This window comes from Enhydra lutris, unplaced genomic scaffold (genome assembly GCF_002288905.1).
Source record: "Enhydra lutris kenyoni isolate GAN:26980312 unplaced genomic scaffold, ASM228890v2 scaffoldscaffold48, whole genome shotgun sequence".
NCBI classification, from domain to species: domain Eukaryota; kingdom Metazoa; phylum Chordata; class Mammalia; order Carnivora; family Mustelidae; genus Enhydra; species Enhydra lutris.
In genome coordinates, this window is record NW_019154132.1 from 5,332,019 (window position 1) to 5,358,723 (window position 26,705).

Here is a 26,705-nt window from a genome sequence, read left to right on the forward strand (position 1 = left end):
ATGAAAACATTAATCACAGCCCTAGATTTACTGACAAAATCTGGTAGCCCTTTCTCCCTTTGGAGAGCTTTAATTTTGCTTTTCATAGAGAAGAGGCATCTCTAAAGTCTTGTCTGGTCTAAAAATTCTATGAATTTAAAAATGCAATTAACCTCGATGTCTCCTGGGATGTCATAAGCAGCATGAGGCACGGAATATCATGTACCATAATAAAGGGATGGTTATTCTGATCTAGGTGCTCTATTGCCTTGAAACAAAGTTTGTTTGCTTGGCCATCTATAATACAAACAGCTTATTACTGTATCTTTCTTCCAAGTAGGTCAAAATATTTCCATGCATTATGTAATTTATTGCTATAACATCTTTGTGAATCATCTAGTAGGTGTTTATGTGTTAGGATTTAATTTTATTTTAAAGAATTGGAGGACTTTAAGACTAAAGAGAATTGAGCAAACATTTGCATTTACAAATCTGGTTGCTGCTTACCATACTGCTTTTTCACATTAATACTGACTAAATAATATTAGAACGATGCTTGCCATTTATCTGCCCAAGCGACAATAAAGTATACACGGAAGGTCAAACCACAAATGCAGTCTCGAAATAAACTCTGTGATGGATATAAACCTAAGTCTTCTCATTCTGCCACAGGACTGGTGGCAATGGGCATCTTTAGCTGTGGCCATACCACATCTCTCCCTTCAGGGCACGTGGTGGCTAAAGGAAGCTGGCCACAGGCTGTCCCTCTAACCTTCCATGTTTTGCTCACTACTTATAGCTCCTGTCCAAAGTCAAGTCTTGGCAATTCTCTTGGGATACAGATGATTCTCAAAGGTGGTGACACTTTCTGGACACTGAGGTGCATACGTTGGTTAGGAAGACATGGTATTCTAAAGATAGGCAATTACAAGTTATTACACTGACAGAAGCCAAGACGCTTTGCAGAAGTGTGAAGCAGTTCAGGAGAGGAATGCACTGCATGGCTAATAAAAACCCTTCACCACATGGCACTGGGCCTTTGCCTTTGAAATTTGATAGTCTTCTTCTAACTGCTTAAGTCCAAGGTCTTAGCACTGCTGCTCTTCGGATACTGACCACAGTGTGTAGACACCAGGTCTGACTGGGAAGATAGGAAGGGCTTTCTGCCCCATCACTTAGAGTTTAGTACTGAAAACTCACGGATCAGAAATCTGCAACATACTTTGATTTTGAGTTGCATGAAATTTTTATTACTTGGCCTAAACCTAAGGCCGACTTTTCAATATATATAAATGCTCAGAGCATAAAAGCATTTGGCTTCAGTGTGGTCTGTAATTCCATGATCCAACACGCCCAGCCCATAATTACAAACAGCATGTTCATAGTAGATACTGAGCAATGTTTAATGTAGGGCGTACAAACTTAAATGAGTTCCACCTTCTTTACCTCCTAAAATTGTAAAACTGTCCACCTTACATTAAAAGCCACAGGAGTGTGATAAACTGTATTTACTTAGAACTATCGTCGATGGATTAACAGAAAAAGAGGCCCCAATCTCTCGGCCCATGTTCAACACACTGAGGTTCAGTCGGGAAGCTTTCCTTGCAGCATCCCTTTGCAAAACATGTTTCTTAGAAATAAGGAGCTCTCATGTGTATGATCAACCATAGCAGGCAGAAAACGGATGATCTGGCAGATTTGGGGAGGACCTACCTTCTAATTGCCTAGTTGTGCTTTCAAGAGCCTAAAGCAGGTGAAAATCAGATCTGACAGCATTTTCCAACATGTGTTATGTGGGAAAAAAAAAAAAAATCCTAGTAATCCCCTGGGAAGAGTTACAAAGAGTATTTGCATATTAAAGCAGTAAAGAAACCTGGAAACATGGGAAGACAAAGTTAGGCACCCAGATTCATTCACAGAACCTCTCCCCACGCCCAATAATACACACTACGTTTTGGGAAATGCTGATCTCGACAAACCTTCTACTGAGGCTGCTGCTTTCAGGTTCAAGAGCTGGAGACTGAATGGGCAGGTCCCAGGCCCTCTGCAAGTCCTGCTCAGTCATCAAACACTTCTTTCGCAACAACCACTTACTGGTCCAGCACATTGCCTACACACCAGACACAGCCTTGTTACTTTAATTGTATCTTCTTTAATCCTCTAGCAACCCAGCCTAAGAAGGGCATCAGCTGCTCTTAGGTATATGAACTCCATTATAGCAGAGATACTCGACAGAGATCCCCAGCCCCTTCTCCCACAAAGTCCCCTGCCACATGGATCCCACAGCCAGTGCAAAGTCAGATCACAGTAGTAAAGGGGATCAGAACATTCTGTCCCCAAATATGTCACTCTGGTATTTGGTTATTTTAAATGGCAGGCAATTGAGAAATAGCAGATGCAGGAAGGGCTGTCCTTTCTGCCCAAAAGGCAGGGGATAATTTCCCACGAGAAAGATGTCCTCCCAGTACCAGTAGAGAGCAAACATTCTTATCACTGGAGATGGGGAATCTCCGTCAGGATGAGTTTGCACAAACAAGCCATACTAAAACAACCCTTATGGGGTGCCAGGGTGGCTCAGTTGGTTAAGCGTCTGCTTTGGCTTAGGTCATGATCCCAGGGTTCTGGGATCACACCCCACATTGGATGCCCCGCTCAGTGGGGAGCCTACTTCTCCCTCTCCCTCGTTTTCTTCGAAATAAATGAAAAACAACAACAACAACAACAAAAACCCTTACATTCCATTAGTTTCCTCCATATATTTCCTACTTTCCTACAATATATTACCCTCCAAAGCTACAATCCTTTTCTGTGCCTCATCTGCCTCATCACTTCTGCACAGTTTATCACCTTTGTAAAAATGGTATTACTAGTTCCCAGGTCTAACTTCTTCTTGGGGAGCTTCATTTTTCTATATAGACATGCATACGCCCTATAAAAATGTTAACATGAAACAGAATTTGTATGCTTTGTCTTTTGTTAATCTTTTCACAGTTTAATTTGCAGGTTTCTGGTACAGAACATAAGGATTGTCTTCTGTTTTTGCTCTGCTACAGTGGCCTGTGGGATTGTTCAGGACCGTGGATAGTTCTGGCTTGAGAAGATGCCTACAGATCTGTCGCTGTGGTCCCAGGTCTTGCCTGATCAGGTTGCAATTCTACAGCTCTTTCCCTAGCTTGTCCCTTCACTCCTCCATTGAAGGAGGATGGAGTCCCTTCACTCCTCCATTCACTCCTAACCACTTGCTTTGCTTAAAGACGGGTAATAAAAAATTTAACTTCAATTTCAACCCCTGATTCTTAAAATGGCCTATACTATATACCCTTCTATCATGATGCTTAAAAAGAGTACAGAATAGTATTCTGAGAAATACCACATTCATATACCCTTCCTTACAGCATATTGCCATAGTTGTTTTGTTTTATTAATGGTTATTGTTACTCTCTTACTGTGCCTAATGTATTAAATTTTATCGAAGATATATATGGATAGGAAAAAAAACTTCATGTATACTACAGGGTTCTGGGCCATCTGTGGCTTCAGGCCTCCACTGGAGGTACTGAAATGTGTCCCCCCACCAGGGACAAGTGGGAACTAAAATATTGTCCTCCCAGAGCATAAGGGAAAGGGATACCTGTATGCAGATACAGAGGTCTTGATAAACAGGGAGAGCAGTCTTAAGAGACAATGGTTTTAAGCTCAAAATATTATTCTTAAAACTCAGCCTCAGAAGAAATTTTCTGAAATCGAAGTCATGATTTTTGGTACATGTTAAGTGGCTTATAGCTCAAAATAACCCTGTAGGATAAACCATTTTTGTTATATAGGGGTTCATTTTATCACTGATTTATTTGAGTATCTCATCTGAAAGTTTTGTTGTTTAAGAAAGATGGTCCCGGGGGTACCTGGGTGGTTCAGTTGTTAGACATCTGCCTTCGGCTCTGCCCGTGATCCCAGGGTCCGGGGATAGAGCCCTGCATCAGGTTCCCTGCTCAGCAGGAAGCCTGCTTCTCCCTCTCCCACTTCCCCTGCTTGTGTTCCCTCTCCATCTCTCTGTCAAACAAACAAATAAAATCTTAAAAAAGAAAAAGAAAGAAAGAAATATGGTCCACCGTAACAGCCTTTTAAAAAAGTCTTGAAGGTCCAGAACTGGAGTGGATGCAGAGCTCTTAGAGGCCTCTGGTTCTGTCCATGGCAATTCCCTCAAGGTAAAAGTGAAGCTTTCCCTTTTTATTCAGTTTAGATTTTGCCTGGGAGTGTAATTTTACTCCCTGCTGCTCAGAACATATCAAGTCTCTGACTGAAGTGAGTACTATCTCTGTAGGAATGACTGAAAGCCCAGCCCTCTATCTATTGGCTACTCAGCTCGATCTGTGGGTGGCACCAGGGATCTACAATCTTGGGTCTCTTGTGGAGCTGGCTTTCTTCCCTGTGGTCTGGTGCCATTAGCCCATATTAAGAGATGCCAGAAGAAACTCCTTTGCAATGGACCGTATTTATGTTAAGAATGTTTCCCTTCACGAGAAAAATCTCTTGAGTTTTCATGCCAGAAGAGTTTTATTTCTATGCAACTGGCTGTTTGTATATCATGGACACTGACTCTCGTAACCATTCATGATCTTCTCTTTGGATAGGCTCCTGAGAAGCTCAAACCAGAGGTTGTTCCTGGCTGCCTGTTCTCAGCACCCACCTGCTTGTTAACCTCATTTCAGGTCTCATTTTGGTTTTCCTACCCTTATGTTCCAGATTTTCTCAATTACAGCACACATAAAATCTTGATTCACTGGTAAAAACACACTGAAATAAACCAGGAATAAAATTCAATGCAGATTGTTTTCAGCTCATTTGAGAAGATATACGGTTGCAAAATTTCTGATTTGTTAATTGAAAATTTGGAACAACAATGATAAAAGACAGTAAGGTTCCCAGGCTAGCCCAAGGCAATTTAATATAACCCCAATACAGCATGAGATAGTATTAAGAAAAGCTACTGCCATTCAAGATAAGCTCTGTAGGGTAATTCTATATTCATGTTAAAAAAGAAACTTTTCTTATTAGATAATTTGTATGTAAAGATGCATCACTGATTACACAAACTCATATAGGCACAAGATATACAAGTTAAGAGTGCTAAGAAATTCATAAGCATTTATGTAAGAGAAAGTCCAAGGGCCTTATAAATAATCTATATTTTACTCAGTCAAGTTGACTTGCTGTTTTTCCCTTATATAAACAAATAACTAAAGGTAATTTAATTCAGTGAGAGTAGTGAAGTGAATACAGATCTTTGAAGAATAAAACATTAATTTTATGATCCTATTTATTTTGCTAATGCTGCTTCATGAGAGGACACAAATGCAAATTTTGACTCAGGGTCAATTCTTAATTTTCCAGCATCAGAAAACAAAATCTATTTGAATACTTGAATTTTACAAGCAAATTCAACATATGTCATATAGATAAACATAATAATGTCTTGGACATAGTTATTCATAGGTCTAGATAAGGTTTATATTTTTGGGGCTCTCATTTAGCATTTATGCATTTGAAATCTACATAGTCAAATTTTCTTGACAAATCTTGGCTTCTAAGGGAAGAATTCCACTTCTATGAACCCTTGGTGCTGCTTTTAAATGCATGACTTCAGACAGTGGCACCATCGGATGTGGATTTAGAAAACCACTCTGGTGCGAAGGTGAAGGATGCCTGGTAGCATTAAGAACTGGCTGTTATGAAATCCAGATGGAAACTGCTTAGGGCCAAAAAAGGCAATCACTGTGGGAACGCAAAATTTCTGCTGGTAAGAGAAATATGGGAGCTGCAATCCATGGGGCAAGAAGACGGACTATGGGTAAAATAAGGAGAAAAAGTGAAGGGATTTCCGGCTTGAGAGCTGAACACCCAGACAATGAAATGAAATGCAGGAGGCCATGTTTGCTGGGACAGATGTGGAATCTTGTGTAGACACACTCAATTTGGTAGCATACCCAGAAGATGAAGGAAGGTCTTGGAGAGAGAAGGGTTTGCAGGAGGGGAGAAAGGATAAACCAGGGTGAATCATCAGAGCACACACAGGGTTGAAGCCACAACTGATAAGCACACTTCTAGAGGGTGTGAGAAGGTCAAGATGCAAGAGAAGGAACCTCCCATACTGAAGGAAGAGGGGTGGAGGAGGAAGAGTGTCCCAAATAGGGAGGAGACCAGGAGACAGTGATGTCCCACATGCCAGGGAGGGAAGGAAAGAAGGAAACATGGTGGCAAATGGGCCAAAGACAAAAAAGTAACAGAAGGAATTTGGCAAGTCAGATTGTGGTGGCATGAGGAGTAAGTTGGAGGGGACAGGGAAAGCACGTGTAGACCACTCCTACCATGAGCAGGCTATCAGGGGATCATCTATACTCCAAAGAGCACAACCACACTGGTCTCTTTTCTACAGGGTTGGCCAGTGGCTCTTTTAGAGTAATGTTTTCCTATAGAAGCTGGCTGGCTGTTCTTTAAGGTTCCTTTTGGCAGAGGCTCTCAGACACCATTCTAATCATCCCCATAAAGGAACAGATGCAGACACGGGGCAAGACAAGAGCATGAGCAGACAGAAGCGTGGGAGGAAAGGTGATGATGGCAGTAGGACGTTAACCTCTCCACAGCTCATCACCAATCAGGAAGGAACTGGGGTCTGTGGTCCAGAAATATTTCCTTCCCTAAGGGTAAATGGGGCTATGTGGTCTTGTGTCAAATGAGACTCGTAGCACCACAGATTCTCCTTGGGAAAATCACCGCTATGTCGTCAATCCAGCTCTGCCCAAGTTAGTCTTCACGGTGTTCTACTGTTGAAAACCTCTCCTCACAGCACAGTGACCCTGCCACTCTTTCTCCTCTTCTTGATTATTCTCTTTCTGATAAGATCCTGCCTCCTATCTTCCTTTCCTCCTTTTTTCCTCTCCCCTTACTACTACTGGCAGAAATATTGTTTTTCATTAATACTGCTCCTTCCCCTCATTGATAGTTTGGAATATGGTATGTACCCAAGTTAATTTATTTTCAGTTTATATCTATCACCCTTTGTGATAATATTGCCTTAGGGTATGCGCACACATTATGAAATATTTACTTAAGAAATCTAAAACAGCGTATCAGTTGGGAGCAACTATTAAATCTATTAAAATATCAACTGTGAAATGACAATTTCAAGCATCTGTTTTATCCTCTGTCTTAAAAGGAGCACACAAAGGGGTCACCAACCTGTTCCAAAGTGAAGGGATCCCTGGGAGATTTCCCCAGGCAGGACTATATAAATCCTCAGTAGTAGTATTCAGTGTGGGTTTTAGCTTTGTGAGCAAGGCCAATGGCAAGCAAGGACCGCCAAGACCATGAAATTGCTTAGGGATATCAAAATTATAGAGCCCAAACTCTGACGTGTACTTTGAAGTCAAGGGATGGTAAGAACAGAAAGAGATCCACGGTGATGTTGGCAGTAGCTCTCCAGTAGGGGTTTTTGGAGAGAATTTACTTTGCTCCTTTATTGCTCTGAGCTGTAGCTTCCTTAGTTGCAAACTGGGGGAAATTAGAAGGATCTGCTTTGTGGAGTTTTTATGATGGTTAAATGAGATAATGCAAGGAAGGGCCCAACATGTGTCTGGCCCATGAGAAATGTTTAAGTATAAAAAAGCTATCACTATGACTGTATTTGTAAAATGGAGTAATAATACCTATTTCACGGTGCTTCTACATTGAATGAGACAACGCATACTCAAGTACATGATCTACAGTGCTGACACACAGCACGTGACCCATCAATGTTGATTCACTTTGGAGTCCCCCTCTCTTCTTCTTTCCCTCTAAACACTGGGGGGAAGCTCTGTAAAGACGGAACAGAGGCAGTAAACAGCCTCAGTGGCAAGAACTGATTTTATTAACATTATTTTAATCAGAATTTGAATAAAATCAGTTCTCCCAATGCTTCTCACCCCTGGAATGAAAATATAATTAAGCCTCAGCAGAGTGCAGAGTTTGGTACAACGAACGTGTGTGAGACGACTGCCTCCAGTGGATCTAGTGATCCAAGTGTTGGAAGGCTTCTGTTGTGACACAATCTTACTAGAATGAAAACTCTGGGCAGGACTCTGTTCAGTTTTATTCTCTGCTGTATCTCTGGTGCCCAGCAGAACGCCTGCTATACAGTGGGAGTTCAATAAATATTTGTTAACTGAATGAGTATGGCTCCCAGGGATATGTTATATGTCAGTGCCTTTGTTAAAAAGTTACTATCCACAAGGATCATGGAAAGGGACGTAGGCACGGGAGGCCTCAAGGCAGCTATGGTGTTGGTGGTGGACAACTGACATACCACAAAATAATGATACACGGCATCGGTCTGACTCAGGAATAATGAGGATTGTAACAGAGCCCTCATCCTTAGCAATGTCATAAAATAAGATAATTTCAACCTAAGTAGGACAAACTGAAATACTTCCAACCACATTACCACTATCTTAATTTGTAAGTACTTCATAGATCACAAAGCCTTCACACACAAATTCTGATTTAACAATCTGCTGGCCTGTTTGCACTTTTTGTTAGAGTCCCTATTATAGGCAAAGTCGGGGGGAGAGAGGACGTTTAAAAAAAACATGAGTAGGACAAGATTTCTGCTCTTCAAAAACTCAAAATAATAGCGGCAACCAGCAAATCCTTCAAGGGCAAATTCTGTTAATTTCATCTGTCTGCTCTTGACACTTGACCCAGGTGTTTCGCCTCAATCACAGAGTCAGAGAAGCAGGACTCCAGAGAGATTTATGACCCTGGGAGCACAGAATGAGGGTTCCGAGCCCTGCTGTCCATAGCTCCCATTCTCTTGCACATGTTAAAGACTTCAAGAATAGAAAAGAAATCAGCCAGATTCTCTTTTCTTAGGCTCCAATATTCTGAACACATTTGTCTTCAGGGTGGCAAATGAAAATATAAAGGAACTGCAAAGTCAAAACAGGCTGTGCTGAAAGGTAATAACTCTTTCCTCCATCCTTAAAGAAGAAGAAAAAGATGGAAGATACAGTAAAAATAAACACTGGATTCCGTCTTATTCTTCAGGCTTAGAAGGATGCCAGGGAGATAATCCTCTGTGATCACTGTATGCCTGAAATACATGAGGTTTTCCAGGTGACTGTGGACTGAAGTTAATTATTGTGGAAATACCATTATAGCCAGGAGACGACTACCTAGGTTAGTAGTAGAGGTTATGAAACAAGAAGTAGTTTTTTGCATTTTGGTTATTTTCAATTAATGAAAACAAAGAGGCTTATTTTCTTCTCTACTGTCTTACACTGGTTCTTCTGATCTTTGAAAATCCTTCTCAGTGAAGCAGATGGTGGCATCTTAAGAAAACAACGTGTCCGCCATCCCTACCACTGACAGACATTTCTGACAACATGGACTTTTCTTCCTATACCAAGTTTTGTTCATCACCTGAGATGTCTCAATGTTTTGGAGCATTTTCCCTTGTGTTTTTATTTTTTTAGAAGGAAAAGGAAGTGGTTTTTAAGAAACCATATGGCCCACACGTCTTGCTTTCTGAATTGAGTCTACCTCTTAATGCTACAGACAGGACATCCCTGTGATAGAGCCTGTTTCCCCATCCTGCTCATCCTTTAGGGGACAGACCATGTCTGAAGGTTTCAGGGCACAGAGAGAATCCTGTCTGATAAAGCTCATGTGTTTAGGCAGAATGTAGGAAGAAACTGTCCGAAACCTGAGATCCTCACTCTGCGGTGAGAAACAGTTCTGCCAGAGCTTGGGATAGGAAGTTGGGGCGTGTTCTCTCTACTCTCACCCAGCTTGAGCCTGAGAGGCCTTAGCAACCGTCGTGACGTGGACAGGCAGGCCAGTAATGACAGCATGTGCAGCTGAGCATTCCAAATGGCAGACCCAGAGAGCCAGCGTCTGCCGCCAGTGGGCAGGGGAGGGCAGGCTGGTGACATGGCTTGGGAAACTGCCCTAGTACTGTGTGATCATTTGTTAGTTATGGGCTTGCCTACCTGTACACCTTACAGCGATCCCAAAGAGAAAGAAATCAAGCTGGTTTCATTTGCAGGAATGCATTTTAAAATATAATAGATGAATTTCTGGGCATAAAAAAAGGTTAGATTTAAATTTGGTTGGGCAAGCCAAATGCTATCTTAAAATTCTCTGAGATTCCTCTGTATTCAGATATGTGAAGGCGGAGGAAGTTAAAGAAAACTCCGTGACCATCTGCGCCCTAAACACGGTCTCTCCGGTAATTAATCCTTTCACAGATCCTTGTTAATAAGCAGTTACCTGTACACACGGCATTCACTCATACATTTCTTTTGCTTTTCCAGTGTGGTATCACTGAGAAAGCAAAGCTGACTCAAACACGGGGCCTACACTCTGGGGATGACAATATAGTGAACAAGGACAAGAGTGGGGGAGGGGATTAACATGGCAGAATTTTGCACAAAGTGTCCGGAAGACAAGGGAGTAAACACCATACATACGACCCATACATTTGCCATGTACTAGTGTATGTATCTGGGCCTGGCTGAGGTGACAGTGGTGAGCAAAACCATGCATAGTCCTTGACTTCCTGCAGCCTTCGGGCAGACCAGAGGGGCAGCTGTTACACAGACCATGCAGAATTACACCTGTCATGTGGTCACGGGGCTGAGAGAGCTTACAGTGCTGGGGCGCGCCCTGGTGGGGTCCAGGTGAGTGAGCAGGGAGGGGGAACCTAAATGAACACAGAAAGACCTTTGAGACAGAGGAACGGCATGGGTTCAAGGCAGCAGAGTATTAAGGAAGTTGAGAAAAGGGCAATGTGCAGAGAGCCCCCCAAAGAGGGAAGATGATGTAAGGCCAGAGAAGCAGGGAAACGGGCCCTATGGCAAACATAGGCCATGGTAAGGATTTTGAACTTTATTAAGGGCAATGAGAAGCAACTCAAGTTTTTTTTCTTTTTCCTTTATTTTTTATTTTTATTTTTTAAGGATTTTATTTGTTAGAGAGAGAGAGAGAGAATGAGTTGGGGCAGAAGAGCATGGAGCTGATGTGGGGCTGGATCCTAGGACCCTGGGATCATGACCTGAGCCAAGGACAGATGCTCAACCAACCAAGCCACCCCAGAGCCCCTTTCCCTTTTTTTTTTTTTTTTTTATTGTTTAATAAGGAAATAGAGTGGGACTGGGAGGTTTCAGGGAGCTTATCAAGAGTCAGCCTATTAGCCGAGTTTTGAAGGATGATTAGGGATTTGCTGTACAAAGGGAGGAAGTGTGTTTCAAACACAGGAACACGTATGTGATCATATGAAGGCCTAAAGCCACATGACACCATTAGGAAAATGGGAGAAGTTTGATCTGGATGAAGTGAAAAGAGACAGGAAGAGAGGAGGCAGAACACAAAGAGGGCGATGTGAAGCTGAGAAGGACTTTTACTGCAGAAGCCATGTCCAGACCCTGGTGCATTTAGACAGGGGGAGTAGCATGGCTGGGTGGGAGCAAGTATATCTCAGAGCCAAAGTTTTGGGGGGTTCAGATTTTGACTGCTCCTTATAAAGTCCTTCATCCTTCAGTTGGATAAACCATAGTGCTCCTTCTGCACAGAAATCACCCACCTACCATGCTTAGCCCAGTGCCCAGCACCCCGCTCAGTGAGCTAGCCACCTGCACGTAGAGGGGACCAACAGCAGAACATGTGTGCGGCCTCCCAGATGAAGAGTAACGCTGATCTGGGCTAATCTAGTGGGATGAAGAGGAGGGGATGGGCCCGAGTGTTGTCCACGCAGAATGTGGAAGAACAGGAAGCCCGGTAAAGGGAAGGAATCTTGGACGAATGCCCAGTCCCCAGCTTAGCTGGGCAGGTCTGGATGTGTGTGAGTTGCCTGCTGCATCTGGTGCTTGGGCTGGAAACAGACTGGTAGTAAATACCAAATTAAGGTGGCAAATGAAACTACTGATTGTGATAAAATTATAGAAGGGGTCCAAAGAGGGAAAAGAGGAAGGACCAAGCACAGGAACCTGGGAACGGATAGATCTTCGGGTACATTAGAGTCTCACAGGAAGGAGGGGTGCCGAAACTAGGTGCTGAGGCTGAATGTTCTGGTCAGGATACTGGGGCCGCAGTGGGCAGAGCCTGTAAGCAACATCCCTTCTGGGAGGCTGCCCAGCAGGGTCTGTCCTAATTTACTTAACACCTCCCGGGATTGCCTTCCTTTAGAGTTTCAAGTTCAGGGTTAAACCTTTAGATTGCCACTAAAGGCTGGGCTTACTATTTCATGTCTCCATGGTTTAGAGGTTCACAAGTCCCAAAATCTTTTCATCCTTGATCTGAGAAGGGAAGAAACAGAACACTAACTTGAGTTCATTTTGAATCCTCAATAAAGAACTGTTGAATGAATAAGAGACAACTGGACCAGGATAGAGATCAAGGGCTTGTCTGGCTCCAGCGCAGCTGCAAGGAACTACGTTCTCAATTAATTTAGCATTTTACTTGGTAAAGGTCAAAGGAGGTTTTAGATGAGATGCTTTGGCCAACAGAAATGATTTCTGGTTAAGACAACATCACTGTTAGGGATGAGATGCCAGGGAGGGATAATTGTATACGGAACACATTTGTATTTATTCTCAAACTGTGGATGCACAAAAGGAAATGATGAGGGCATTAAAGGAATAATTATGCTATAGAATAATAATTGTAATGAATTGATCACATAAGTAATTTTCAACTAGGCAAAAGGGGTTGTACTAAATCCACTCAAAAACTACCCTAGAAACAAAAGAATATAAGGCTAATAGATGCAGTAATGACATCTAATGAGCCATCTGGTAAATAAAACAATTACCCTGAGAACAAATAAAATGAATTGAACACTGATGAATATTAACTGGCAAATAAAGAAAATATATGAAAGCTACATAATTAGAGAAACAATAGTGAACCAAGCGTATGTAGTGTTGCAGATTAAGTTAACATCTAGGGCCAAAGAGAGGCTTTAAAATTATGTCTGAAGCAGTGCCTCAGTGGTTACTTCAGCTCAGGTCATGATCCCAGGGTTTGGGATTGAGTCCCACATCAGCCTCCCCATGTGGTAGGGAGTCTGCTTGTCTGTCTCCCTCTGACCTTCCCCCTGCTTATGCTATCTCTCTCAAACGAATAAATTAAAAAATCTTTTTTTTTTCTTTTAAAGATTTTATTTGTCAGAGAGAGAGAGTACACACAAGCAGGCAGAGAGGCAGGCAGAGAGAGAGGAGGAAGCAGGCTCCCTGCCAAGCAAGGAGCCCGATGCGGGACTTGATCCCAGAACCCCAGGATCATGACTTGAGCTGAAGGCAGTGGCTCAACCAACTGAGCCACCCAGGCGTCCCAAATTAAAAAATCTTTAAAAAAATGTGTCTGAGGGGCACCTGGGTGGCTTAGTCAGTTAAATGTCAGCCTTCAGCTCAGGTCATGATCTTGGGGTCTGGAGATTGAGTCCCATGTCGGGCTCCCTGCTCAGCAAGGAGTCTGCTTCTCCCTCTCCCCCTGTGCTCTAATAAATAAATAAAATCTTAAAAAAAAAAAAAAATCGTGTCTGAAACCTCCAGATGCTCTCCTGAAGCTGTATCGCCACACACAAAAGTGCTCACAGGCAACATCTTCCTTGTACCACTGAGGCACTGTCCCTGATACGTAATGTTTGATTTTGAATGGTCTCTCTCCTTCCGACTGTATTCTGCTTACCGAAGTCTGAGTCATTCCCTCTAATCCAACATATTCAACCAGTCATGAAGACCAGCTAATTCTACTTCTCAGTATATCTCAAAACCAGTCTCTTCTTTCCATTCATCACCATTACTCTAGTTTGGCCTTCACCATCAGGACTGAACGGCACCAACGCCATTGCCTCCTAACTGGGCTCGGTGTCTTCAATCCGCTTCATGTTTGGGGTGATCCAGCTAAAGATGTACCTGTAGTCTACTTTAAATACCTAATGGCTTTTGCTGCCTAGCAACACGACCCAGCAGTCTGGCAGGGCACACAGAGCTGTGTCGTCTGCGGTGCCACTTCTGTGATCTGTCTACTCTCCTCTTTGCCCTCTGTCTGCCATCTGGGGAACCAAACTGCGGCCAGTTCTTCAAGTCCAGCAGCAAGTACATTTTTTTTTTTTTTTTATTTTTTTAAAACATCTGTTCCCTCTGCTTCTGCCTCCCTTCACTGGCGAATCCCTACTGAACCTTTACAGCAGACAGCTACCATTGCTTTCTACAGCACACTCCCCTTCTGGACAGGCTATGTTGCACTGCTACCACACAGCCTTAAAATTCCCAGTGAATGTACTGTTGTGAGCACTGAACTACAAAGCTCCTTAGGCAAAGATCACAGTTCTGTTTATCTCTGTACCTCTAGCAGGGAGCCAAGTTCCCGCCACATGGCAGGTATCCAAAGAAGGTTAGATGAATGAAGGCTCAAACCAATCTCATCACATTGAAACTATGTATTTTGGAGAGAGAGAGTTTTTTGGTTAGCGATTAAATAACCTGGCACAGAATGTGACTCCACAAGTTTAACTTGAGCTGGTTAAATTACGTTAGCTATTGCAAATTTTAATGATTTGGCAGTTGGACTGCCAGCATAAAAGTTAACTATGTAGTAGCTAATTTACTTGTATCTGCTGAAACACAGAGATGACTTTGGAACACCTGTATACCAAACATTCCCCAAAGTACTGCAACTTTAGCATTCTCATTTTATAGAGGACATACTGGGGAATAAATAATTTATACCAAGGTCATAGAGTTCATTGACCTTAAATTTGAAACATGTTTCCTTTTTCTTTTCTTTTCAGTAATCTCTACACCTAACATGGGGCTTGAACTCACAACCCTGAGTTCACGTGGTTGCTCTGGGGTGCCTGGGTGGCTCAGGTGATTGAGCATCCGACTCTTGGTTTCGGCTCAGGTCATGATCTCAGGGTCCTGGGATCCACCCCGGGGTTGGGCTCCATACTCAGTGGAGAGTCTCCTTGAGATTCTCTCTCTCCCTTTGCTCCTACCTCACCAATAGACATATCTTTAAAAAAGAGTGGTATGCTCTACCAGCTGAGCCCCTAGGTGCCCCTGAAACAAGTTTTCTTGAGTCAAAGGCCAGGAATCTTTCTACGTCAGGACGGCCTTGCTCATGATTCTCATTCACAGAACACTGAAAACAGTATTTGAAGCAAATTAGTTCAGGAAGGATACCATTAGTTCAGGAATGATAAAAGAAGAGAGAAGTTCTAGCATCAAGTCATTGCAACTTTCATTTCTCTTTTTTCATGAAAGACTTTTCTGTGAGTTATTTTTTTTGGTTTAAATCTCAGAATATTTGAGTTAAAAAAACCTGTTATCCTTTCAAAGACAATTCCATTAAGGAGTGGTTATGAAGCCACACAGATAACCAAGATGTCACAGTGATACATTACTAGGTCATAACTTTGGAAATTCCAAATCTGCTTCTTAAAATGGGAGGGTAGAGATCATCTGAAGGAATCCTAGTCAAGGCACTCCTATTATAAACACAAACAAAAGCCAGGAGAACGCATCTTTTTTCAGCTGACTCTTGTTAAATCTAGAAATTTAGAGCTTGGTTCATGTCACTGATCTAGTTTTATTACTTAATTTGGTTTCTGTAAAATTTTCCTAAATTGGTGAGATACCACCTAATTGAGAAAATAAATGCTAAGATATATGTAAAAATCTATTACCTGATAAAATGGGATTCAGTGTCAGGAAAGGGGTCAGAGAAGAGAAGAAATAGGAAATGAAGTACCTTTCACCCATGACAAAGTAGTCATATGCCTATTGATGCAAGTCATTAAGAGGAAGGCAATTTTCTATGATGCTCATTACAGCAGTTCTCAAACTATGTTTTGTAAGTATACTTGGGTTTAAAAAAAAAAAAAGCATTACCCTGGTAGAACAGAGTAATTTAAAGATACTTTACAGAAATCCTATTTATTTATTGCATTTTGTGGTCTAGCTTACTCCTTTGTTGTCTTACAACATTCTCTACCTTAATTTTTTCTTTGCCTTTATTCTCTCATTTATTATTTTTTAATTATGATAATTATTTCATCTTACTGTATTTATTCTTATAAGTTTTTTAAATGCTTTAGGGGCCAAGATGAAGTACAAATAGAATAAGTGGAATCTGCAAACTCTTATAAACTAAACTCAGTAAGTCAACAATGACATAGACCTAAAAATTTTTAGCACTTCGCTCTATGGTCAAGAGTAAAAAATGTTATTTTTCCCCCAATTCAGGGTGCTGAGTATGTTAGATATTTTCTTCTCAAAGTAAATTGTACAATTTTTACTTATTTTCAAAATCATTATCACTCAATATGGCAGAACTTAGCAACCAAAAAAATTTTTTTTTGTAATTTCAAGCATATTTAATTGTAATAAATAATCCTTCTTTGAAGAGTCTAAGAAGCTGTTTTTCTTCAGTACAAATGAACTGTCTCTAGTTGTGGGGACCCATAGAAAGAAGGGATCAAGTACAATAGTTCTAATACAGTACCACAGGCTGTCCCATGAGTTCAAAAGGAGATACTCAAAATAAATTTAAGAGTAAATTTGGGAAGAACTTAGAAAATTCGAGAGTTATCTTTTTCTCTTTTATTCCTCTCCCCCTCCTGTGTTTTTGCCTAGCCTGTGACAGAAAATTAAAAAAATTTTCACAGAGAGGTATGATTTGTTCAACATTTTATAGTGAGCAAAACTCTACTTTGGCTGCTTATTACAGAAGTCTGTGGTTTCTTTGATTGCTCATAACATACACATCCATTTCAAGACTTAAAAAAAGAGAAAACTTTTTACTGGGGGGAAAATCCTAACAATCTTGTTAAGAATGCCAAAAAGCCGCTGGACCACCCGGTGTTTGTATTCTATCTACTCCGAGGCTCTAGTGCAATAATATACATGAGTTTTCAAGAACTGTTAGAAACAAACTGGATTGGGCCATTTGTTCCATGGCCAGAGAATATTTGGCAGTTAAGGTCTTCAGTGTGGCTGTCCCGTTTTAGAAAGGGAAAGGTGCTTGGTGTTGATGCTATTCACATTCAAATTAGCACTATTCAGCTTGGCATTCTTGATCAATCAGAGGCACCTGGGGCAAAAGAGGGAGTCAGTGCCCAAAGATCTGCAACCGTGAGTTTAGAACTTGTGGAGGAAACCCTCTGCCTAGTTCCTGCTGTGTGTGGGAGCTCAAGGTTTTACATCCTCAGCTTCTATGAGAGAGAACAGACTTCTCTCTTTTCTAAGAGAAAACAGACTCTTCTCTCTTCTTAGAGAACAGACGACTAAATAGGAACCATTACATAATCCATGCATTAAGACTTCAATCAGAGGCTTCAATCATGCTGCTTTCAGTGGTGTAGCAGGTAGTAATTAAGTTCTGACATTACCAACAGTTAGTAATTTACCAATCACAAAACGAGGGACAGCCTGTTTAGCTACTTCAGTTGTAAAGAGAAATTGTGAAAGTAAGTATCTTTGGATTGATGTTTCTAAAACTTTTGAAGGCCAAGTCAGAAGATGCACAGCGTGTTGGGGAGAGGGGGGGGGGAGACATTCTAGTTCCCATTCTGTCATTTACCAGTTGTAAGACTTTAGTCAAGCTATTTATCCTTTCTATCCTCACCTTTGTTTGAGACCCATTTGATTACTTGCTGACTATTTCGACTGGCACTCAAAATCATCTGTGCTGGAACTCCAAACCAGTGCTTCTGGTTCCAAGGTGCCCCTTGTGTTTTACTTCCCTAACCCCTCATTGTCTATGCCTGGAATGCTCCTCCACTCACGCCTTCGTGTCCCTAGCTGTGGCAGACACTAACTGGTGGCTGGCTCACCAGTCATTGCCAACTCTTTTCTCTGCTGCCTTCCAACCACAAAGGCTAGAATTAGCTACACCCTCATTTTCTCCCACTAGCTGGGCACCCCCATGCCCAGCTAGTGGGAAAATGTAAGAGTCCCGGTCAATGCTATAACCAGAAGTCCACTACAACGGTTCCAAGTTTACTCTTTCCTTATGAAACAAAAGCTTACTCTTTCCTGGTTGGGGCACCTTTCTTTCTGCTTCTTGCCTTGAATAAGGATATACTTGGAACTTCCAATAGCCCTTTGCAACCATCAGGCATACGAATGAGAAGAAAATGAACATTCAGACACCTTGACATCATCTAGTGACTAATCAGTTCGAGCAGCTACCGACCTCTAGACTTCTCTACGTGAAAATAAACCCCTCACATACTGTGTAAAGGTCTTCTATTACTTGTAGTCAAAAGCATTCCTATTGCTATCTATTTTTAAGGTGGCGTTTATGAGGTCAGCTCCTCTACACACCTTTTCCCCCTTTGAACTTTACTGATAAACTTTTAAAAAAGATTTTATTTATTTATTTGAGAGAGAGATAGTAAGAGAGAGCACGAGTGTGGGGTGGGGGCAGGTGGGAGGAGGTGGAAGAGAGCCCAGCCCTGGGATTGATCCCAGGACCCCAGAATCATGATCTGAGCTGAAAGCAGACGCTTAACCAACCGAGCCACCCAGGCACCCCATGAACTTTACTGATAAACTTCTAATGGTACTATGAAAATTAATAAAGGGAAGTCTCATTTGAAATGTAGTGAGGAAGCCCTGTAAGGGGACCTCTGACTCACAAACTTTCCATCCAGCTTACCTCACCCTAGTGGATGGGAAGAAGTTCACTTCACTACCCCAGTAGAAAGGTTTTCTCCTTGCCCAACAACCCAGCCAAGGAGAAACTGCCAGGACCCCAACCAATGAGAAACCATCACCACCCTGAACTCCACTTTCATCCAACAGTCTTTTGTTCCAAGCAGCCCCTACCAATCTCCTCCTTTTTCTCTATAATATTCTTCTCCTTTGTTCTCCAGACAGGCCTACTGTTTGACATGGCCTTTATGTCCTGAATTGCAATTCCTCTGTTCCTAAATAGGTCATTTGGCTGGTAAAATAATGGGCTCTTTTGTTTTTTTAAGGTCAACAATCAGTTACCACTCTCTAGCATTAATGGGAGATTCATTTTGATTTGCAGCTTTCACTACAAGAAGTGTAACATTCAAATATTTAATGAAGAAAGGAGGAGTTCTGATACTTAATTTGGTAAGCGTTTGGGCATTATTTTTGCTTTTTCTCACATTTTACATTATTGTTAACCTGTAAGAGGAGAAATCGCTGATAAAAATTACCTCTGAATACAATTTCATCTTACTTTTTAATAATTAATTATAAATACATACTGCATAGTTACTGTGCTAAGCACTAGGGATAAAGACCTAAAACAGAATTTCTGCTTTGAAGGAATGAATGGCAGACACAAGTAAACCTACAACAATAGTGTTTGACATGTGTAATAATAAATCTGAGAGCACAGTGCTGCCTTCACGTCCACTTACTTTCCACTCTATCCAGAAACTGGCTGTTAGGTATGGCATGAATCACCTCAATTTCCTATCTTTTCTTATCTTCACCTCCTTCACCCCACTGATGAAAAAGTGTCCCTCTTCCTGTCCTAAAACCAACTGTGCTCTCAGACATACCACTTCTTACCCCTTGTGGGGTCTTCCTCTAGCAGTTATCCAAACTCCCATATCACATTAACCAGACTTCCTGGGGTGGTGGGTTGGTTTACACTCACTGTGGCTGTTTACTTCCTTCTGACTCACTTCTCAACCCCCACAATCCAGGTTCTGCCTTAACCATCTCACTAACACTGCTCAGGTAAAGGTCCCTAGAGATTTCCATACTGCCAACACCAGGGACCACATTTCCATCTTTCTTTATTGGACCTTGCTAAAACAAGTGCCCCTGACCACTTTCCCGAAACACGTGACTATGTTGACTTTTGTGACACTACTCTCCTTGCTTGTTCTCTTCTCATTTTTAGACACTACAGTGTTATCCAAGTGTGGGCCAGGAGTCAGTGGGGGGGGGGGAGTGTCTCTGAGACCTTTCAGGGGATTCACCAGAAAAACTGTTTTATAATATAATACCAAGACATTTGCCAGTTCTACTCTCATTTTCTTATGAGTGTATAGTGGAATCTCCCAGAGGCTAAATGACATGTGATACAGCAACAGGCTGTAGGCAGACACAAATATAAGAATCTACCCTTCTTTTACTAAGACAAACATTAAAGAGATTTGCAAAAATGTCGAACGTCACTCTTGTCACTAATTTAATGGTCACTTTTCATAAAAATGTTATTTTTGTATGTAATGGGTTTATCAATTCATTTAAAAATAGGTATTTTAAGATGTTTTAGTTTTGATTTTTTAATATGATATTGATAACTATGGCACACATACACAAAGCTTTTGGGTCCTCAGTTACATTTAAGAATGTAAAAGGATCCTGAGACCCTTAAGTTGGAGGACCACATTCTTAGACTATATATCTCTCGGCCTCCTTTAGTGGTTCTTCTTTGACCAACCCCTTAAACTTTGATGTTCTCTAGAACAGCATCCTTAGCCCACTGGTTTTGTCACCATATACTAAGATTTCTCAGTCTTGGTATGTTTGACATTTTGGGTCAGGTAATTCTTTATTAGGGGGAATTCTGTGTTTAGCAGCATTCCTGGCCACTAGTATCCTCCCACCCAAACTGTGACAACAAAAATGTCTCCAGATATTGTCAGATAAAATTGTCCCCAGTTGAGAACAACCACCCTAAATGCTCTTCCTAGAAATTTCACGTAATATCAAGACCTTTTTTTTTTTTTTAAGAGAGAGTGTACACATGTCAGGGTGGGGGACCAACGGAGGGAGAGAGAACCTTGAGCATGCTCCATGCCCACCTCAGAGCCCATTGACATGGGGCTCCATCTCACAACCCTGAGATCATGACCTGAGCTGAAATCAAGACTTGGATGCTTAACTAACTGAGCCACAAGGTGCCTCAAGTACAAAAAGCACTTGACATGTATTAACTCATTTAAACTTCAAACTCTGAGAGATAAATTATCTCTGTTTCACAGAATTTCTGTTTTACAGATTAAGAAACTGCCAAACTGAGAAGTGAAATGACTCTTCCAGGGTCATACAGCAAGTAAGTGATGATGGTAACTCTAGCCCTGTTTGCTTCCCTGAGCTTTACACTCTTGTGAGTAACTGCCTTTGCTGGGCATCAGATGACATTCACTCAAGATGTCTGAAGATGTATTCGTAAGTCTTCTTGTCATAAGACCAGCTATTTCTGTACTTAAGTCAGTTAATGGCACAACTTTACACTTAATCTTTCTGTGCCTCAGGTTAACCAGTAACCTGGAAGGGATTCTAGACTCTGTTGGATTCTTTCTTCCTTATTCCTGAATCCAATCATTCATAGGGTTCTAACAAGTTTACACTATAATTATTAATCAAATATGTCTTTTTTCTCTATCTACCACTATTCTTGCCTTCATTAGACCCTAATCTCTGGGATGCCTGGGTGGCTCAGTTGGTTAAGCGTCTGCTTTTGCCTCAAGTCATGATCCCAGAGTCCTGGGATTGAGTCCTTGCTCAAAGGAGAGCCTGCTTCTCCCTCTGCCTTTGTTGCCTGCTTGTGCCCCCCTCTCTCTGACAAATAAATAAATAAAATCTTAAAAAAAAAAAGACCCTAATCTCACCTCAGCATTGGTATATCAACTCCCATTTGGTGTCTTTATATCTAGTTCTCCAAATTATCTTCTACGCTGCTGCCAATGATCTACCTAAAATGCAAATCTGGCCATGTCACTTTCTGTTTTAAAATGTTTTATTAGTTGCCTGTTAGATAAGAATAAAACCCAAGTTCCTTCGCATGGTGCCTAGGCCCCTGAGTCCACCCTCAGTCTCATCCTCTGTCACCCCCTGAATCACACTTAACTCTCTAGCAATTAAATAATCTTCTACTGTTTGTTGTTATCTGAGCATACTATGCTGATTCACACCTTTGACCCAATGTCATCTTCTGGGATATGTTCTTGGTTCTACCCCTGTGCATGCCCATCACAGCACTTAACACAGTTTGTAAAAATGGTTTCTATAACTGTGTCCCACTGGGGTTTGTTAAAAAAGGCATTGACGGTAGGTGCTTTGCTGAACCCAAAGCTCTCCAGGTTTTGCACACAGGGCAAATTAGTCTTCAGACAAGTTTTTGGAAGCACTGAAGTAAAATGGACCTGTTTGGATGGAGGCTGGGTTTGTGGATGAGGAGAATTAGGAAAACCTTTGTCCTGAGAAGGTCATGATTGAGCTGAATCTCAAAAAAGGATGAACTCAAGAGTGTTTAAAGGGCATTGTCCAATAGAGAGAACTTCACAAGGGAAAAGGGGCTCTTTTTGAAATTCACAAGATACAGCTTTAATACAGAAGGACATTATTTTTTAATAAGTTAATTAGAGATCATACTAATGGGAATCTCAGGTTTTAGGTCCATGATTTCAAGAAAGTATAAAATGATTACCAGATTCCTATAGTTAATACAGTTACATGTGTATAATAAATTTAGTTCAAAAACAACTCAATGTATAATTTGAACAATTATTTTCTAAATGTAAATTACCTTACAGTGGCTCATACAAAAACTTGTTTCCAATTTTCTGCCCACCAGTTACAGCTTTGAATGGTTTTCCTGCAGTCTACTCCTGCTGACTTGGCATTTATTCACTTCATAAAAATTTTGCCTCGAATGTGGATTTCACCACCTGGCTCATAAATCGTTTCCAAATGGATTTTTAGTAATGTAAGAGTCCTCAGAGATTACCTAGTCCAACAAGCAAATTTTGTGAACAAGAATACTGAACTACTATGGTTGACTGACTTGTTGAAGATTACATATTACATATTTTCTGAAGACTCCTTCTTGGTGATATGCTTTCATATCCACCCTAGATACGTGTGGGATATCTAGGGTACCCTCCACGTGTGTGACCTGTGTGCTGATTCCCAGTTCTTGTTCATTCTTAGTAAATTTAAATGACAAAATATCTTCTTCCAGACTGCAACTAACTGGTTACCACTTACTCACTTGCCTATTTTGTCAGTGTCTTCAACAGACTTGGTGACGTTCTTGGTGCTAAGAACTTGGTTAATTTTTCGTCAAAAATTTCACCAGTATTGCTAATATTTACAAACTTTACCTTCCAAAGACAAAGTCATTAAGTAAAATCATGCTCTCCCATGAAATGTTTCTTTCAACCATTTGACTGGTCTCACTGGTAGATACTGTTTTCAAATTTACAAGATGAATACCTTTTCTATGCAGGTATCTAAAAATTAGTCACTGCTTGAGAGGTTTAGTATTCTGTCCCATAACCAACGGTGTAATGGGTCTCCTTATCACAGGGCCTGCCACTCATATATCCATTGGGAGGGTTGTGCCTATTTGATCAGACTCTCTCCTAGGTCACTCAATCCCTAGGCTGGACAGTCACCCAAAGTGAGACCTGGCATAAATATGGCTCAACGCTGAGAAGATCAGGTAGTTAGTAGGAAACACCAAATCTGAAAGGATGCAGAGAGAAAATCATTAAGATACCTACAGTAACGATGAGTCAGAAGTTATAAGGAAGCAAAAAAGAAAGGAGAGGCTGTGAGGCAGACAGAAGATATATGAAATCAATAAGGGACTCAGGAGCAAATATGAGAAGGGGGCAGGCATGAAGCAAGTTGTGTGCTTCACTGAGGGACGAAGTTTAGACACTCATTCTCCGGCCGCAAAGATCCTTTAAGCGGTGTCCCATCTGATGAGGCCAAGATAAACGTTTCCCATCCCAGAAGTTTTTGAGTTTCTTTCCTTTACAGCTCTTTGAATCTCCTTCTTATAAACCCTGTTTTCGCCCCACGAGCTCCTCAAAGCCAGTGCCCTAAGTAGAAAGAATTTGATTCCTGCAACTAAAAAAGCTAATTAAGCACCTAGGATAGTGGCTAGAGCAAGGCTTCAGCTTTCGGACACGTGCTACTGGCTTCTCGCTTCCTCTATCGTCTCTTTGAATCCTAGGGCAAGTTCTATGCATGCGACACAGGGGTCCCAGCGTGAGCACCTGCAGCTTCCACGTCTACTCTTCTCATGGTAGAAACACACCAGTAACCACGCTCCCAGAGAACCAAGGAGTTCGACGCGGGGGAAAACATCACAAGATTTGAACGTCTCTCTGATACAAGGAAGGGCAAGCCCACCCTCCCTTTCCCCCTCCGAGGTTTCAGAGAGCCACGCTGGTCGATAGGCGCACGCTTTCCGGCGGCGGAGCCTTTGCATCCCCGTCCCGAAGTCGCCGGCGCGGGACAGGAGCTCCCTGCACCCCGGACCTCCCGGCCCCCGCCGCCCGCCGGGTCACCTGTAATTGTAGGCGCTGAAATGCTTGCTCTCTCTCAGCATCGCCCGGTACAGATCTAATACTTGTGCGCGGCTGGAGGCTGCCATTTTGGAAGGAAAAAAATAAATGGGTCCTCTTCGAGAAGGTCCCGAGTTTAACCTAACCCACGAAACTTCAGTCTATGCAAAACCACGAACGAAATAAAAGAAAATGCGGTGTGGCTCGGTCTTGCCCGCGGGCCGGGCCTGGGCCTGGACGAACACCGGCCCGCGCCTGGAGGCGCTGGGCGTCGCGCGCCGCTTCGGAGGCGGGCGCAGGCGGGCTTCGGGCAGCTTAAGGGGGAGGCGCCGACCCGGAGGCGTTCCCGTCCTCCGCCCGCGCCTCCGAGGAACCGGCGTGCAGTACCCCTACGGGAGGGCTTAGGCGGAGATGGGGGGACGGCCGCAGGGAAAGGGCTGAGCCTGTGGAGGGACGCAGGCCGGAGGCCCAAGCACTGAGTGCGTGCAGCCCGTCTAGGAGCGCCTTCGCGAAAGGCTTGAGGTCGTAGCGGGGACACTTAGTCTCCCACCGCCACGCTTAGTCGCACCTCCGCGAGGCCCGAGGGCGCGTTGCCAGGGTTACCGAGCGCGCCCCAGGTCGACGCTCCGCCCCCGGCCGCAGATGACCCGCCCCTTGCGCTGGGGCCGCCCTCTGAGCTGCCTGAGAGGCCGAGCGGGGTTTCCAGGGCGCTTTAACGTTACCGAGCTCTGTCTGTGGGCTCCCAGGGCCGGGCGCTTTCTGAGCGCAAGGACGAGACGCGCCGAGGGGGTCGCAGAGGCGATGAGTGAGGGACTCCCTGGTTCTCCGGCTACGCTCAGGGCGACCGGCTAAGGGCCTCAGGAGCAAGGACCCCCTTCTTGTCAAAATGGCAGCGCCCAGCGGGCTGTGAGGGTATCTTTAAGGGAGGGGGTGCGTCGGGTAAGAGCCTTCCCCAGGAGAGTAGGCAGCGTGCCACGCTTCAGAGTTTGAAACACCCAGGTTTGGGTCTCCTGGGCAAGCGGTGGGTAAGTGCCGGCCTCCCTGCAGCGTGGGGTGCGACGCGGGCAGTCAGTCCTGGTGGTGGGGAGTTACTTGGCCACGGGATTTCCCCCCTTTAGGGTGTTCTTTGAGTTCTGGAGGTTTTGCTTTTGAGTTTTTCAGTCCCGAAGAGTTTTGTCATCTACTGTATACAAAAGGTGGCGTGGTGTGGGTAATTAATTGGGAAAACTTAAGGGATTTAAGGAGCCTCTTCACACCCAAAGCAAGAAGCCGAGCAAGTTTTCTCTTGAAGATCTTCGTGGCTAAGTTTTCTCTCTTGGTCTTTCTCTGAAGACGTCTGCTTTCCAGAATCACCTTGTTACAGTGGTGAATAAAGTCGGTCGTTGTGATCCTTGAACGTAGGACTGGGCGCAGAGAAGCCTGAGCTAGTTCTAGTTACTGTGTTTGCAAAGCACCTGTCTTATTTTAGGACTTTCTCTGTCTATAGTCAACTTTAGGAAGAGCCACGGTTTTTTGCTCAGAATACAGCTAGGAGTGACTTTAGATGTCAAAAGCAAATTTGCCTCAACATCCGTTTTTCTTCAGCCACTGAGTTGTGGTTGTATGTCATCTCTTTAAGTTTACGTGGTTTTAAAATGACCCTTGCTTTATATCAGAGTCTCGTATTTTCTGGAACTTTAGGAGCAGGAAACACTTTTCTGATCTTGCTGCACTTTAATGTACTTGCAACGTGGTGTCCTTGCACCCAGATATACGTGTTAATATTACTCGTTACAGTGTAATAGCATTTTTTTAAACGGCGGAAGAGAACATAGTTTTTAAAAAAATATTTTATTATTTATTTATTTGAGAGAGCGAAAGCAAGAGAGATCACAGAGAGAGGGAGAAGCTGACTCGCTAATGAGCAGAGAGCCCCTCTCTGGGTTTGAATCCAGGAGCCCGAGATCATGACCTGAGCTGAAGGCAGAGGATTAAACGATTAACACCCAGGCTCCCGGAGAGAACGAACATACTATCATTATTAAACTAACTTTTTATCTTCTTTTCTTTCTTTCTTGTTTTGTTTTGTTTGTTTGTTTTTAAGGTCTCCCACAAATATGAGTATCAAAATAAGGTTTTCTACAGGGTATCTGAACTTTTGTCACTCTTTTTTTTTTTTTTTAAGATCTTATTTATTTGTCAGAGAGAGAGAGCACGTGTGCGCACAAGCAGGCAGAGTGGCAGGCAGAGGCGGAGAGAAAATCAGGCTCCCCGCTGAGCAAAGAGCCAGATTTGGCGCTGGATCCTAAGACCCTGGGATTAGGACCGGAGCCGAAGGCAGGGGCCTAACCTACTGAGCCACCCAGGCATCCCAACTTTTGTCACTCTTGCAGGATGCTCAGGTCATTGG

General features: G+C 42.7%; 1 protein-coding gene across 2 annotated transcripts in view; it reads right to left on the reverse strand.

Moving 5' to 3' along the window:
- The window catches only part of LOC111156703 (LYR motif containing 4), a 159,223-nt gene extending 134,571 nt beyond the window's left edge, over positions 1-24,652 (reverse strand). Inside the window, exon 1 of one of the 2 annotated variants that reach the window (XM_022517739.1) lies at positions 24,320-24,636. In XM_022517739.1, coding sequence (XP_022373447.1) covers positions 24,320-24,405 — 86 coding nt within the window. In that variant the 5' untranslated portion in view covers positions 24,406-24,636. Of the gene's footprint in view, positions 1-24,319 lie in introns of both variants that reach the window. The other variant, XM_022517740.1, reaches the window with a different exon arrangement.
- Positions 24,653-26,705: the final 2,053 nt, after the last annotated feature.